The sequence below is a fragment of the Manacus candei genome, unplaced genomic scaffold (assembly GCF_025592945.1).
Source record: "Manacus candei isolate 608988 ecotype Guabito, Panama unplaced genomic scaffold, ASM2559294v1 h1tg000017l, whole genome shotgun sequence".
Classification (NCBI taxonomy): domain Eukaryota; kingdom Metazoa; phylum Chordata; class Aves; order Passeriformes; family Pipridae; genus Manacus; species Manacus candei.
The window spans coordinates 18,105,469-18,122,219 of record NW_026138065.1 but is presented as its reverse complement, the minus strand read 5'-3'; the positions used below and the strand labels follow the sequence as shown (position 1 = coordinate 18,122,219).

General features: G+C 36.7%; 1 protein-coding gene across 5 annotated transcripts in view; it reads left to right on the top strand.

Moving 5' to 3' along the window:
- The window catches only part of MTA3 (metastasis associated 1 family member 3), a 132,818-nt gene that overhangs the window by 105,486 nt on the left and 10,581 nt on the right, over positions 1-16,751 (top strand). For 2 of the 5 annotated variants that reach the window (XM_051783141.1, XM_051783139.1), the window contains exons 17-19: positions 220-251; positions 5,779-5,933; positions 10,366-10,529. In XM_051783141.1, coding sequence (XP_051639101.1) covers positions 220-251; positions 5,779-5,933; positions 10,366-10,513 — 335 coding nt within the window. In that variant the 3' untranslated portion in view covers positions 10,514-10,529. Of the gene's footprint in view, positions 1-219; positions 252-5,778; positions 5,934-10,365; positions 10,536-16,751 lie in introns of those variants that run through there. The other 3 variants (XM_051783140.1, XM_051783137.1, XM_051783138.1) reach the window with 3 other exon arrangements.

Below are 16,751 nucleotides of genomic sequence, written 5' to 3'. Positions count from 1 at the left end.
AGTGCAGTTAACAGCATATTATAGTGTGCCATATATATTCAGGACCAGTGATGATTCTCATGCTCATTTCATGAGAAATCTTTCCAGTCTCTTCATTTTTGATGTGTTCATTGTTGTAGCTGAACAGTAGCATCTTAGCCCTCAGGGTGAGCATGAGAAAATAGGGCTTTTATGGATAAAGACAATACTCTAATATGCTGTGATTCTTTTGTTTTCCAGAATCATCCAGCCATACAACAAGAACAATAATGGTAAGTATAGAGGAGATTAGAGGTATTGATCTGTCTATAGTTGTGATTTTTTCTTTCAAAATGAAGTGCATATAGTAGTGTCCCAAGACTTTGGCATTTTTTTTTAAAGTCCAGTATCACTGTAGAGATAAAATGAGTCTGTCTTTATTTCACAAGAAATCTTGGGAAAAAAAAAGGAGAGTTTGAATATCTTTAGAGGTACCGGTACCACTGCTGACAGCTTGAGTAGGTAAAAAATCCAGTTACAATTCTGTGTTATGTGTTTAAGTAATTTTTGATCATGTCAAATTAATGTTGATAAAATCTCTTGCATTCTCTGTGTATCACGTGTCAGAGCACATTTAAAGTTCAAAACAATAGGTGAGTAATTTCTTGCATCACAGTCCTGGGAGAGCAGTTTCTGACTTTACCTTGAGTTTGATAGTCAGGTTCCAGAAATAGAGAAATGTTTAAGCAGACAGACACACCTTCAGAAGTGAGATTAGAAAGTGTTATGTATAAAAATGTTGTGCACTTAGTGTCTATCTTGGGTTTTTATAGGGTGAGAAATGTTATCAGTCTTTCTGTTTCAAACTCCTAAATAAAAGTTAGGTAAGGACTGGACAAAAATTCACATAAAGAAAACCTTTCTCTGGGATGATTGATGCCTGTCCTGTGGGTGTTTGGGGAGAGGGCTATCTGTTTTTGGAAAAAGACCAGGTTTTGAGGCAAGTTTTGAAATTTTAAAATAAACCCCAACAAGACATGATGTGAGCTTGTTTGTTTTCATTCCTACAGTTTTTAGGGCATTGCCTCAAGTTTATTTACCTCTTCTGTATTTACAACATTTGTGGGACATGTAAATTCCCACACGGACTACTTGATTCTATAGGGGACAAAGGGTTAATATAGTTAATTACCTTTATCATCAATAGTTATTAATAATCCAGTACAAATGGATTATAAATAGGTAATGGCTACAGATCACAACATTTCAAAGTAGTAGAGATGTCTGAAAACAGTGATGTTTCTGTTTTTTACTGGATATGTTGTAGTCCTTGTTTGTTGTGAATTTATTTTATATAGACCCATTTCAAAATAAGATGCTTAGTTATTCAAGTGTATTCCTCTGCTATAAAATTTTGGAAGGGGTTGAAAAATTTTTCAATCTTTTTTCAATTCTTCATTGGTGTTGGGAAAAGAGTAGGACATTAATGCTGAAGCTGGTGAAGCCTTTACTCTTCATTCCTCACACCAAAACATGTCCAAACTTTTAAAGAGATTAGCAAAACGTTTCTAAATAGCTTGAGTTCTCGAGGTTCCTGTGTTGTGAACCTCTCCAGACCTCTCTGCTGACAACTCAGACCACTCAGACTAATGTTCTGCAGTCAGTGTGCAGTAATTTTCCATTGCACTTAAATAAATAAATGTACAAATAAAAATAAATATTCTGTGTAGTGTGAAATGGTTGTAGCCGTATATCCACTCTTCTTTGCAATTAAAGCAAATTTAATTGAATGAGTAAAGGAAGATTTCTTACTGCCCAATGAGTAGGTAGAAATTATGAATAAAGATGAAAATATGCTATTCCTCGCAATTGAAACAGTATGAGATTATATATTCAATATGAATGTCCTCCTATTTTTTGTTTTAGTTTCTTTTTCATAAAAATTAAAAAATAGAAAATTTTTTAAGCATCCATATCTTTGTAGATGTCTTTGGAATGATGTCCAAACTTTGTTGGATTTGTAGCTGCCACTACATCACATATCACATGTATAGTGATTCTATCCAGCCAATTCCTTGGTTGCCCTGACACAGAAAAGCCTTATGCCTATTGCACCTTGTATTGAAAAACCTGGATTTACAGTTAAGCAACTGATTGAATTAGTAACTCTGTACTGCTGCTTCCGGAAGATTTGACAGGGAGAGAGACATTGTTATGTAGCTTCTTCATGAAAGGATCTGTTGCCTTCCTTGAACATTGGAGATGTCTCAGTTGCCCACTGTGGAATGAATCTGTATGCAGATGGGAAATCCATGCCCCTGCCAGGTGAGTTTTGATGAGCAGCATTTGCAAGCAGCAGAAAAATATTTTAGCAGGGGGCAGATGAAGCTGTATAACAGTCTTAAACTCCTCCTTGCTGAAAACCTTGAAAAGATTTCCTTTGATCTCTGAGGATGCGTTCAATCTGCAGCATGGAGACCCTCTATTTGGCAGATGAAACTCTTCCCAGAGATAATCCTGTGCTGACTCAAATATTTGTGTTCTTTTCTGGATGTAATTTTCCTGAATCAGACCTCCCTTTGTCTTGCGAAGTTTTTCTTTCAAATGCGCTCAAAGTTAGGTTTTTCTCATGATGTCTTTTGAGCATGGGACAATTTTGTCCTGGAGGTACAAGAGATCTCAGTGAACATACCCAGATTGAGATGAAGAAGAACTTGGGAGAAGGGAGTCGCCCTGCAGGGTGGAAATTTTGTCCAACATGCAGCTCGCAAACTCTGGGTAAAGCTCCTGCTGCTGTGGTGCTGCTCTGTGATGTGCCTCGCTATGTGGACCCTTAATACCAGTGGCTGTGTTGCAAACTCACAGCACAGCTTATTAGTGATGTACATGGTGTTCGCAGTCAAAATCAAACCACCAGCGGCTGATTGCACACGGTGGAGTTACAATGAAATTACTAAGGCTCTCTGCATGCAGGGTTTTGAATGAGTAGGGCTTCTGTGGTAGGACAGGTGATATCCCTGAGGCTTTCATAATCTTTCTAGCGATAACTGTGTTCTAGAGGGAGAAAATTTGAAATCATCATCATAATAATAAAAAAAGCATTTAATGAGTACTTTGTATGAAAGTTCATTTTGATCTTGATATTAGTATGACAGTGGCCTTGAATGTTTATTTTTATACACACTGGTGAATGTACTTTTTGAGAGGAACTAATTAACTGATTACCTGGTCAAGAACTTCAATTGTTTTGATTAACTTGAAATTAAAGATTGTGTGCTCCCTAACACCAACTGGAGAACAACAATCTTATTTTCTTTTATCCTTACATGAAATGTAATTAATTTTTTCAAAGCTTGAAAGGGCCAGGGGAGAAAGGAAATAAAAGAGAAAATTTTAACCAATTTACTGCAACAGAAATGAGATTATATTGTAACTCTTGCATAATTTTCTCTAATGCTGTCCCTTGCCTGGAATGAGTGTTAGGGGCTAATAAAAGCAGAAAAACCAGAAGTTCAGAGCTAGTAACAACATCTGTCTCTGCCAGGGCAAAAAGTATTATGAAAAACCATATCCTTTTTCCATCAGGCTTCACTGTTCTTCAGAGTTTATGCCATAGGAAATACAGTTTTTATACCTTGTGCATTTCCTGAATGTTTTTTGACTGCATGTCTTGTCTTTAGTAAAGAAAACATTCAGTGGCATATTAGGAAGGAGCCTGAACTTAAACCCATTGATAACTTAAACCCATTTCTGACTGGGGAAACGCAACAAACAAAAATACCATTTGAACCCTTGCATGTTCCTCTGTAATATATGTCATTAGCAATTGTCAGATATAAATATTTAGTGGGAAATCTTATGTCTGGCAGCATTTTCCATGCATGAATTCTTACTCTTTTTTTCAAGCGCTACCCACTTAGTACACTAAGAGATCAACGTGAATTTCCAATTTCATCCCACCTATGTATTTTATCCTGAATTTATTATAAATAACAGCGAAATTACTTCTAGTCGCATGCTCTTTAGTTCTTCATTCCCACCAAAATCAATGCAAAAAAAAATGTGAAAGCCAAACTGCATTTTAGACCCTGAATGAAAAAAAAACAGAAAAAAATAGGTAAATATTTATAGGGACTACAAAGATAGATTTATAACCCTATGTGCAAGAACAACTAAATTCACCATAACCCTTGTTTGTTTCTAAGATGAAGGAAAATAGCTTAGCTCTAAGAAAGATTTATATGTGACTCACTCAAATTCAATGCCTTGTTTCTCCTCTTCTTGTTTGGTTTTATTGCATCAGATTAAAGGAATCACAAAGGAAATGGCTCTTGCTGTAGCATAATGAACTTGCAGTACATAATGAACTTGTGGTAGCATAATGAGCACTGGAATTTTTTGTTGAATACATGAAATTTCTCCTACTGAAGGGCGCAAATGATGTAGATCGCAGTGCGGTGAAATTTGTGTCATAATGTGAATATAATGCATTGCATATGAGTGTAAGAATTGTTCAGAAGAAATAAGGCCCTTGTTTTTCTTTTTTTTGGCTGTTATGTTTTTATGACATGATTTCAGGGGTCAGTTTTGTGTTCTGTTCTGCTGGTCTTTGTGGGTGCAACCAGTCCCTTCCTTACTCAGTGGCTGTGCTAGTGGTTCCCTAGTTAGAGGGTACTCCCATGAATGTGCAGCACTGTGTGAATTGTAGGAATATTGCAAAAATGCTATCAGTGGTGTGGAATACTGGTAGTAATTCACCAAGAAAATAGTACTTCTTCCTAAGAGAACATGATGTTGAATATAAGCAAGATAAAGTACACAAATTTTCACCTTTGTATAATGTCTTCTATCATATATGTTTTAATCAAAGTTAGTTATTCCTGTTGGTAGTCAATTATGTGGTAAACACGATTCAGATTTCCAAGATTAATATATTTGTCATGCTGTATTCATGGTATATTCATCCAAAACATTAGCTCTCCTCATGTATCGTAAAGCAGATTCTCTTGTTAGGTCTGAGTAAAGATGGAGTAAAGCTATTCATTAAAGAACCAATTCGTCCATCAACTTCATCCCCTTACTTATTTATATCTACTCCTATCTTAGCCCTTCTCCTAGCAATTACAATCTGAACACCTGTGCTCTTGTTGCACAATTACTCCAGGTAAAGGTTTAAGAGAAAATTAATGCATTTTTATTGTTATCTGTTATAAAATGAATGCAGATGTATTGCAGTAGCTCTATTAGGTAGCAACTGGTGATTAAACCTAAAAACCATGGCAGTGGCATGGTGGTATAAACCTCTACTTTTCTACTTCTGTTTAGGTTAGCAGCAGGTCCAAAGCACTTGTCTTATTTAGGGACTTTTATTTAAAAAGAAAGACAGGCAGAGTAAGGATCTGTGAAGTGAGAAGTATGGATTTTTTGAAATTAGTTCAATGCCATACTTGGATGAAAAAGTAAGTCTCGTATCTCATTGCTTGGGAAGCTAGTTTTTTGCTCTGAAAATATTAATTCTCTCGTAAAATCAACGGGTTTCTGTTTCTGAACTGCTCAGTTCATAGTATTGATTCATATAATTGATTCAATATCTCTTTGTATAAAATGGCATTAGAGTTAGTTAATTTACTTTATAAAGACCTTTAAAACCTGTGGATAAAATACGTTGATGTTTGTTGTTTGTTATCTGACTCTAAGGTACTGGTTGGGGAAGATGAGGTTGTTTTTGAGATGTGTGTAGGCTGCCCTTTACTGCAGAATTATTTAATAGAATTATGCTTATTCTCAAGCAAATACTTTTCCCTTTTATTATGATTTCAGCATGCTGCTCCCCATATCCATATGACCAATGGTAAGGCCTTGCAAGCCAGTGCAAGTGCCATTAAGACAAGTACCATTCCAGTGATCAAGAGACAGAGGCAAAATTGGCTTGATGCTTCAGAAGATGGTTTCTTTATAGCTACAGAAGAGACCAGGTAAGAAAAATGAAATCTTAGCAGGGAATGAGGCTTCACAGCATATGTGTTACTGATCCACTATTTGAATAACAGTTTTTGACATTATTATTTGAGGTTGTGTTACAGCAAAGAGCAGTGTTATGTCAAAGCTTATGCCAAACTTAGCATCTTCTATTTACTAATATTATCAGTATTTCATTAATAAGACTTAGAGCTACTTCTCTGTGGCAAAGATTAGAACCTTTTAATTATCATTAATTGTAGTTCATATACAGTGAGGTTTAAGACACTTCCAATTGTTCAATAAAATATAAATGCATCTGCAGTGTAGGTTATACTCTAAAATTGTCAGAACTTGAAAAATAGCACACAGCGGAGAAATATACAGCCAATAGCATCTTTTCCAGACTAGAAACTGATTTCCTTTAAAAACAACTATGATGATAATCTTCTTCAGCTTTTCATTTACAGATTAATTGGTAAAATTTAATGAGCTTTTGCTTTTCCTGGTAGAGCTTGATATCACAGAAGAATCACTAGTTTTCTGGAGGTTCCTCTTTATTTTTCTTTCCCTGTTAAGATCTGGCTATTCCCTAATTTAATTCAGACTAAGATAAGAAGTTATAGTCTGTTTTTGTAAGCTGTGCTTGCTGGGCCTGTTATTTAAAAACCTTTAATATCTTGCTTAAGCAAGGGGATTATTGCAGTGAGTAACATCAGACTGCTTCTCACTTTTGTGATTATTTCACAAGCCTAGAAAAGCTGATAGTTGAAGAAAAATGTAAATAATAAAAGAGGGAAGACAACATATGCAGATATAGAGCTAACGAAGGAAAACATACACATTTAATCCTATTAATGATAGATTCACCTAGGAAAGTTAACATACTAGCACATGACAATTTGATGGTTATTTCAAGATCAATTAAATATGTCACTTCATTTTGCTCTAGTATGAGGAATGCAACAATTCAGAGAGAGTGGTAGGAGGCTGATGAACTCTTAGGCTTCTGACTCCACATTGATGGCATTCACTATTTTGAGAGTTGTTTGATGCAAAGAGCTTAGTAGTATCAGACTAATCCCTAGTGATTATATCCTGAGACTGGTAACCTTTTCAAGTTTTAGAATTTTCAATTTAATTTTTTCCCAATTATTATAGAGAAGTGCCTGTGAAAGGGTGAGATGAGTCTTACACTGACAGCGACTCCCCAGTGATCTTGGAGGCAGCCCAAACAACTTACCTAGACTAAATGTTTAAATTCAAGGTGGTCAAGGTATGGTGAGACGAGGCCTGCCTTTGCAAATCCCTCAACCATGATAGCTCTGCTTGTTCTCATCCCAGGAAATCCCCCTCCCTGGCTGTAGATACCATATCTAGGCCAGGGAGCAAGGCAGAACTAGCACTGTGTAAACAAGGGACTTAGTCCTCAGGGCTCTGCATCTGTGGCTCTTCCCCAAATAATGAAAAGCTTAAAGAGTAGCATTTGAAATCTCCTGGTATGGGGAACATAGTTAAATCTCACTGATACTCCTCAAACAAGGAGGTTCCTGAACTTGTGCTGCTGCATCACTCTGACAGGTGCTGTTGCAACACAGGAGGGAATGCTCAGGGCCTGGCATGGGTTGAGCCCTGCCAGTACAGCTGTTTCTGGTCCGATAGGAGCTGACATCATGGTTTGATGCCAGTACATATGATGCCACCTTCCTGCTGTGAAAACAACACACCAAGTGTTAGTGCCTCTCTCACATAAATCTTCAATGCTATAACTAATGGGAGACAGCAACTTCTTATCCTTTGGAACTCAGTTTCTGTTCCTTCTCTCTCACAGGGCTTTTCCTTTTTTTTTTTTTTTTTTTCTTTTCCTGTCCCCCTTGATTCCTTCCCTATCTCAGGTGTGTTTTCTTCTTTCTAAGTTTTTCCTTTGGTTCCTTTCACCTTTACTCCAAGATTATTTAAAAGAGACGATGAAGCTTGTTCTTGTCTGGGCTCAAGATTGTCTCCAGCCTTTAAAGCTCCAAGTGGAAAGCACTGCCTGGTTCAGCTGCTAGGAATGTACTAATGTCCAAGATGACAATTGAATGCTCTGCTCTTTGGAGGAAGGTGGAGGAATACACTAGTCCCTGACAGCCAACCTGTCCTCTAATAGATCACTTAGCTCAGCACCTCCATGATGGGGTGAATGCAATATAATTGCAATGGGAAGAGATAACTAGAAGGAGATGTTTGAAAAAGCAGCACACAATTTACTCAGTCCTGACACAGAAAGAAAAAAAAGTAAAAAAATAAAAATCTGTTGCCAGGTTGCAGCCATTAGGTTCTGAACACTCAGCTCAGACATAATCACCCCATTTAAGGTAACAACTCATTCTTTAGGACACTTGTTTCGTGCCCAGTCTGTTTTATCATGTGAATTTGTTCATTAAAAATACATATAAGAGAGACACGTGCTAACTATAGCAAGAGAAAAAAATATTTTTTAGTATAATTGAAGCCTGCAAAAGGGAAAATAATTTTTAGTTTGCAACAGACTGTTGATATTATCTGTGGAAAAAAAGAATAATATTATTGCTCCTAAACTAAATGAGGTACCAGTCTATTTCAAGTTAATCAAACCAAAGATGCACACGATCATTCTAAACATTATTATTCATCAATAGATTAGATAAATATATGTATTTATGACTAAAGATCCATTTTAGAAGATATTTTTAAAGAAATTATCATCCTTTTCCTCTCTGAATTTAAGCAGCAGTCTTATTTCTATAAAGTTAACTCTTGTGTATCTAATCGCTCACTGATTCAAGATATTTGTAGCAATGGGATGAGTAGGGAGCTGAATATTCAGAGCAGTGAAAATAATTATGGAAATTATATATCTTGTAAACTTTCCAAGGTAACCCTTGGAATTACCCTACGATTTTAGGGCAGTGCCCTTCACTCTGCACTTAGGCCACAGTTCAACAGTGCCTGCAGGTATACTTAAAATTTGGTATGAACATATGTATCATTGAAATACAAAGAGTGGAGTTTACATCTGAAGTTCAGCATATTTTTAGGTGCTAATCTGGCCTTCAGAGTAGAACAGGAATGTATTTTATATAAGTTGTAATGTGCATCCTCATACCTTTCAGCTTTTTTTTTTTTTTAAAGTTTTAGCTGTTTGAATACAGTTTCCTCCCCTGTTGTTTTTCAGTATCTGCACATCTGGGAAAAAATGGCAGCATAATTCTCATTTGTATTTCCCTCTTTCTCAGCCCAGTTGCCTCTGCAAAGCCAGGCACTGTGCACATTAGCACAGTGCCTAGCCCCAGTTATTACAGTCCAGGGCTAGTCTGGGGAATAGACAGAGTTTTTCCATCTGCCTACGTGTTAGTGGCATGAAGGTATCATCCTTATGAATTTTTCTATATGTATGTGCTGATCTCCTTCCTGAATACCCATCACCATGCTCAGTGAATTTTGCCAATAAATATAGAGGTCCCCAGTTTTTCTATTTCATCTCTAGTGACAAGCTGCACTCTCCATTCAAAAACCTTTCTGATGACTTTGTGCATCCAGCTCACATGGGATTTCCATGCCTCTGTTCAGTCACAGGCTCACAGCAGGGATTAATCTAGGCAGAAAACTAAGGTGGCAGCTCTAGAACTCTTACCTTTTGACATTTCATCATAATTTTATGTTGATCTTTGCTGGATGTAACATTTTTGTGGTTTTTTTCTTTATTTGTACTATTTTTGACAGAAAAAGGAATTCTCATTTTGTACTGTGAAATAACTTGCTCAAGATCTTAATCTAAAGTATAAATCTGTTTACAAAATTAATTGAAAAATCAGTCTTTAAAGAGCCTCATGTTTATCACTGCTCACCAAGACAATCTCCTTATTTCATTTTAGTATACTTAAACATTAGTTGCTAGGATTGTCCTAGCACTAAGTGCATGCTTTAGAACTAACCAAAAGTCTCATAACTATAAAAGAATTTTATTCAGGACATTCTACTAAATGGGTGACTAGCTGTGATGTGGATTCTATTGTAGGCCTGGCTAGAGGTTAATCCAGGAAATTACCATATTCTGTGGAGTTAAATTCTTTATGCAGAATCACTGTTCTGGGAGCTAAATAATAATTGAAAAAAAATGAACAGTTCATATTATGGTCTTCTTAAGTTTAATGAAAATGTAATATATCGGCTTAATATCGCTTGCGTTATATAAGACATAACCATAATCTATGAGTAAAATTAATAATATAACTGTTGAACTGTTGGCTGTCAAGGTGAATGTATCTATTGATTAAAACTTTTCCTACCAATTCTAGGCATGCAGTGTGCATACAGTCCCTATATGCATGCTCTGTCTGTAACAGAGCGCATGTGCATGCTAATGATCATACTTGTGTAGGGACAGCTGAAACACTGGTTGGTAAATGAATTATTTTTTTTTTTCAGCATTTGCATTATAAGAAATATGTGGAAATGTTTGGCTGAATGCATTACAGCAGCAGATTCTATATGCTTTCCCTTCATGGGCCAAAAAGCATATTTGCATATAGATCTGCAGTTGAATGACTCGATGCTTGTTTCCTTTCAGTGCTGAAGCAGTTAGAAATCTTCTCACGGTAAGTGCAACTCCATTGGGAATGAGTTAACTGCAACTGCTAAAATTAGAACATGATCTTTAGCTGTTACCAGCAGACATGGCTTTCTTTCTTGCTGATAAAATGATTTGAGAGGCATCCCTGTGGCAGCATTATATAGGCAATTTTCATATTCCTCACTTCATGTTCTGTCTCCAAAAGGAAAAGCTTCCCTTGATTTGTTGAGATACTACATAAGGATATCACAGTTGCTGTGATAATTACCTGATACCACTCATTTTTATTTATGCATGTCTCATAGCACACACAAAGAAGCTTAAAAACCAAAGTTGCATGTTCAGAAAGAAGAGAATGTGAGGCTGATGACCAGCTTCTGCAAAATGTTGTCTTGCCATGCTGTCAGTGGTCTGGTTCTCTTACAGATGTGGGGGACAGCCATGCTAGTGCTCACAGCCCTCCATGCTCCTGCTCATACTCCCATCACTCTCTGCAGTGTAGCTTTATCAGTGTAGACCCTAACCTGTACCTTTAAAAGCAAACTGAAAACAACTTCAGTGAACCCAAGGCAAAATTAAGAGTTGTGAATGATCAATGATCTGCCCCTTCTCCCTCTCATGTGTGTTTTAAATAAGGTCATGCACAGTGTTTGAGTTACCACTTGTAGCACATTGCTTGGAGAAAAGGGAAAACTGGAGGAGTAAGTCTTCAGTGCCTGGGGTCTGATACACTGTGCAGGAGTGCAGGTCTATATCCAAGTCAGAGTTCCAGTGCTAACTGCTCTTCTCCTTCTTCCTCTTCACATGTGCAATTTCTATCACAGAAATGTCCATGGGTATGTTTACTCTTTCTTTTCCAGTTGTCCCCAGATGTGCAAAAAAAATTGTGCATCAAAAAAAGTATTTTTAATATACACACAGGGCTGACCTCTGCTTTTCATAAAGATGAGGCGCTTTGATTTGAATTGGGATTCTGGTTTTTAACTACACCATATTTGGATCCAGGGCATAGTGCATTTTCATTTCTTACCTGCATGGCATTGTGGCCGTTAGACCCCAGTCCTGTGACTGCCTGCAAGAAGATGCCTGGCTGCACTCTTGGAGCATCAGCTGCAAGCTTGAGAATGTGATGCACCAGCTCTCTAACAAAAAAAAAAATAAAAAAAATCAGTCTCCAGGGATTTAATTTTCTGGTTCCTTTACTTCTCTTGTGTTATATAGTTGTCATACATCTCGAAAAGCAGGGATTACAGAACATATCCTTTAGAATTTTGTCTAATTCCTGCTGATAGGATTGCAAATATCTTATTGATTGGCCACAGCTGAGCACAGGTGAACTGACAACTATCTCCAGTCACTGTGACAATACTGCGTATGGGGAATTTGGAGAGGAACTGTTCTTGCTACCATTCAGGAGATGTCCTACTTAGCTAGCTCCTGTTCAAAGTTGTTATATACTCATGAGAGAGAATAATAGTTTCTGGGAACTGTTATTTTGACCTTATTTAGGTCAAATATTCATGACTATTCATGAATGCTGCACACTGTTCACAACTTATAAATCATACTTTTCTGAGCCCTAGCTGAGATACTGTGATACAGAATCGCAAGCAGCAGGGTAGACTCTAGATCATAATCTCTTGCCATTTCTCATTGAGCAGTTTGCATGGGTATTGCAGACATTTTCTTTCAATATTTACCTACATGAGTTTTTCCTCTTGGGCCTTTTACAGTACCTACTAAATCAAAGTAACGCTATTGTGATAATGAAAATGTTTGTTTTTAAAAGCGGGATAATTCCATGGAACTAAAATCAACTCATTTGAAGAATGTGAATATTTTTTTTAACTTAAGGAATCATAGCTATTTACAGGGAAAACATGTATATAAAAAAAAAAATCTCAGAGCTCATTATAAGATGTGCCATTAGCCGGAACTGGTAGGTTTGAAGAGCATATAGTGTTATGAGTTTTGCTTTATCTGTCTTCAGAACAAATAAAATGCAATCATTCTGTTTTGGAGCTATGTATTAATCCTCTCACAGTTTAAAATGGAGTTTCAGTTACATTGTAGTAAGCTACTTGTCATATTTAAAACTACAAGGTAGAGGAAGGATTTTGCCATGGTTGTAGTGCTTGCCTATGGCTTGGGAAAACATGATTCCATTTCCTGCTCCCTCACAGACTTCCCAGGAGACCTCAAGCGGGTTTTTTAAGTCTGTAAATCCAAACATTTGTATACCTAACTCCTCATATCAAAATTAAGAAGGTGCCTCAATACTTTGAAGATCTGAAGGCAATTACCAGTGTACTTTTAGTTCTTTGCCTGAAGAATCGGATGCAGTGTTCTTCACTCTTTCACAGGGCTGTTGTACACGGAGCAGGTCAGAAGCCTTATAGGGGATCTTCTTTCAGAGAAAACTCTTTATTTTTACTGGTAATAAAGTCTCACTGAAATGCCACCCACAATAGTCCAGAAACTGTTGACTAAAACTGGATGATTTGTTAGTTTCAGAGCTGTCTCTGCTGATTAGCAGGTGAAAATTAATTAGTGCACAGCTTCGGTGATGACTGCAGGGAGGCTGAGGCTGGGAACAGATGGTTGTAAATGACCTAGTTACTTCTGCCTGAAAAGTCACACTGTTGGCTCTTGTAAAATGATCTTGTATGATGCTACCCTGTTGTGAGCAGAAATCCAAATATGCTGCCTCTCTAGGGTGGCCTAGATACCAAAGTATACTTTGCAATTGCGTGTGAGGTAGGAGCTTGAATGTAGTTAATTCACATGACTCAGCTAAAAAGCAATGGCACATTTAGAGGTGTTACTCAAGCACTTGCAATCTTCTCCACTGCCTTTGACAAAAGTCCTTTCACATTCGGATGGTAACTACCAGAAAATTTTATATTTGGGAAGGGAAATATAGTTTCTGAAATGAGCCAAATTTTATTGTCTTGGGAAACTTGTGAGGGAAAAAACCCCAAATGAAATACAGAGTTGATAATAAGTGCATTAAGAATTGTCTGAACCACAGATGTTGGCAGAGAAGCTCCTGTATAAGCACTTGACTTTTCCATAAACCTTTGTTAGACCTTCCAGACCCAATTCAGCAAAGCTCTTAAATCCATTACTGACTCCTACTGAGCAACGTCCATCAGCTGGAGTACATCACATAGTCTGTAGTACATCTTATAAATCAGATGTTAAATTGGGATGCCATGCAATTTTTTTAACCTTTTTTTTTTTTTTTTTTTTTTTTGGTTCTTGACAAATTTTGAGTTTCCTGTGGTATGGTTGGCCATTTTGAAAGGTTTTCCTCCAGAAGCTGTCTTTTGTGTTTGCACAAAGGATTTGATGTAGCTGAACCCAATCCTCTTTACCGGATGTTTTAACTGAAAGTCTTAGGGCTTAGCTTTTTGTTAGCTTGCTGCTTAGCTTTTCCCTAAATCCACATCCCCATGGGAATGTGTCATCTTGTAATATTTGACTGTCTTCTATTGCGGGAGTTAAAACCAATTTGGTTTTGAACAAGAAGAAATTTTTCTATAAAGAATCATCTTTGTATGGGAAGCCAATTTCTCTTTCAAAGCCTTGGGAAACATACAAAATAACAATAAAAAATGCAAACTTGTCTGACCAATGTAGCCATCTGCATCTTTAAGTATGAAAGAAAATATAAAGCCAAGATTAATTATACATTTGTTACCTATAGCGAGGCTAGAGTAACACTAGTTTAGAGCTAAAATCAGTCTGTTCTCACCATTTCTATACTTGTAACCACAGAGGTTTATCAATCATATTAAATCTTAGCTGTTGAGGATTGTAATCCTCAAAGACTGCACAATATCTGTCCTCAGGGATATTTTTTGCTCTTTATAATTTCTGTGCTATATGAGCAATACTAGTAGAAGCTGGACACAAGGTTAAGAGTTACTTCACTGAAAGGCAGAGAAATATACACCAATAATGTACATAGAGACAGAGAAACTAGGTGAGTCCTGTGGTGAACACATGGTTGATAAAGTTAAATAGCAGAAAAGATGATAAAATGGTGACATATGTAGTATGGTGAATATGTTAAAAAATACTGTGTCAGTGATTCTCACGGTCTTAAAATTCACACAGAACTGCCCACTAATGTTAATTTATAAATTGTCCCCTATTGGAGTCTTCATTTCAAATTACAGATAGAGGATTTAATTCTGAACTGGTCCATATTTCAGTGTATGTATTCAATCATTTATTCTTAACATTTTCCCTGATAGTTTGTTTGGTGGTTTTTTTTGGTTTTTTTGTTTTGTTTTGTTTTTGTTTTTTTTTTTTTTTGTTTGTTTGTTTTGGGTTTTTTTGTTTTTTTTTTTTAAACTCATGACCCTCTGGCATAAATCTAAGTAAGGCTGTGGAAAAACAAGTATCAGTTTGTCTCTTTTTGTGAAAAAGTTTGCATAAGTAACTACATGGGCATTTTAAATATAAAATACCGAAGAGAACATTATGACTGTGACTGTGAAAATCAATCACAAAGACAGCTAACTGCTCTTGTCAAACATCTAAGGAGACCTGACTGGCTGTTTTCATAACTTATGCTATGGATAGAAGCTAAAACAGATACCTGACAAAATACAATAGAAGTGTTCTAGTGGAGAAAGCACAGATCCAAACTTTAAAATTCCTCTATTGCTTGATGTGAGACACCAGGCAAGTAATTTAACCTCTGGGTTGCTCCACCTTTTTGTCATTTAGCTTGAATAATATTGGTGCATACCTACTCTTTAGGAAGCTGTGCAGTTTTTAATTAAGCAGTCCAGCAGGCAGTGTGAGATACTGACATGAAAAGTGCTGACCATAACAGTGCAGAGCAGGATGAGTGCCAGAAAATGAACTCAAAGAGACCTTCAGTAACATGAATATTAAAAAAAAATAAAAAATAAAAAAAAATCCAGTCTTTGACATGAAAATGACCTTAGAAATTAACATCAAATTGTTCTGTGGCAAAGCTTTCCTTTGTCAATGCCACAGTACAAATTTCCAGTGGGTATCCTGCGTTGGAGCTTCTGTGCACAGAGAAGTGCTGATTATGCAAGAGGTTGATGGTGTGGAGCAGGGCCCCAGGAGATGGTCTTGTGAGGGAACTTTTGCTCTCCAGCTGGTTCTGGTAAGACTGAATAATTTTTATTTTTCAGCTCTTGCTTAAGAGCAAGTAACCAGGATGCCAAGAAGCTTCTCCAAATATACTCTATTGGTACATATGTTATTCCAGGAAAAGTAAATGCATAATTGATAAAAAGAAAGCATAATGTTAATCTTTATTAGCCTTAGATAATATTATAAGCTGTAATGCTGTAAATACAGTGTTCAGGCCAAAAACCTCAGATGAAACCTACCCTGAAGTAATCAAAAAGGTAAGGAAAAATAGAAAGAAAAATACTAATAAAAATGCAAAAGTAAAGTATCTCTTTTTTCCCCTATGGGAAAAAATCTTGGACTTAAATAAGCCTATTTAGCAACACAGTATTTTTGAAAATTTTCAATCCAGTATTTAATGTTGCCAGGGAAATGGCACTAAATGCTTGTAGCCCAAGCCAGAAACAGAAGATATGTTCTGAATGTTTTTTGTCATCTTAGAGTCTGGGATAAGGCTGAAATTGTGAATTAATATGCAAGGTATTTGGGGAGTAGTTGAAAGCAACATTGCATTCCACTCTGCATAGCCAGCTCTGATGAGCCTTCTCTCTAATTTCTTACCTGTCTCAGGAAAAATTATATGCTGCCATGTGGGTAATTTTTTCATCTCATAGCAGGTGATATTTAATCAATATACAGAATGGCCATCCTTCTGCAGAATAAATAGATGGTTTTGAAAATTCCTATTGGTAGAGTATAAAGTTATGTATTGTAGGAATTCATCCACACCCTGCTGATGTGGTTAGGAAGAATAAAGGAGTTGCTTTGAGATCTGCTGGTGTTTTTGCCTGTGAGCTGTAGAAGGCTTTCTGGATCCTTGGATCCCAGAGTGCCTGTGTATTGACAATTCTTCAGTGATCTTGTGTGTTCGTTTAACAGGGAAGAGAGATTAAGCGACTCTTTATTGAATAGAGCACACTTCCTGCCTTGCAGCCTTTGCAGTGTAAGGTAACTAAGGAGAGGCTAATGAATTTCAGATAAGGTGCAGAGCAGCTGTCTTGTAGCTCAGGTTACCAGTCTGTTGAAGCCTGAGCCATTGTTTGGTTTTAAGGAGTGTGAA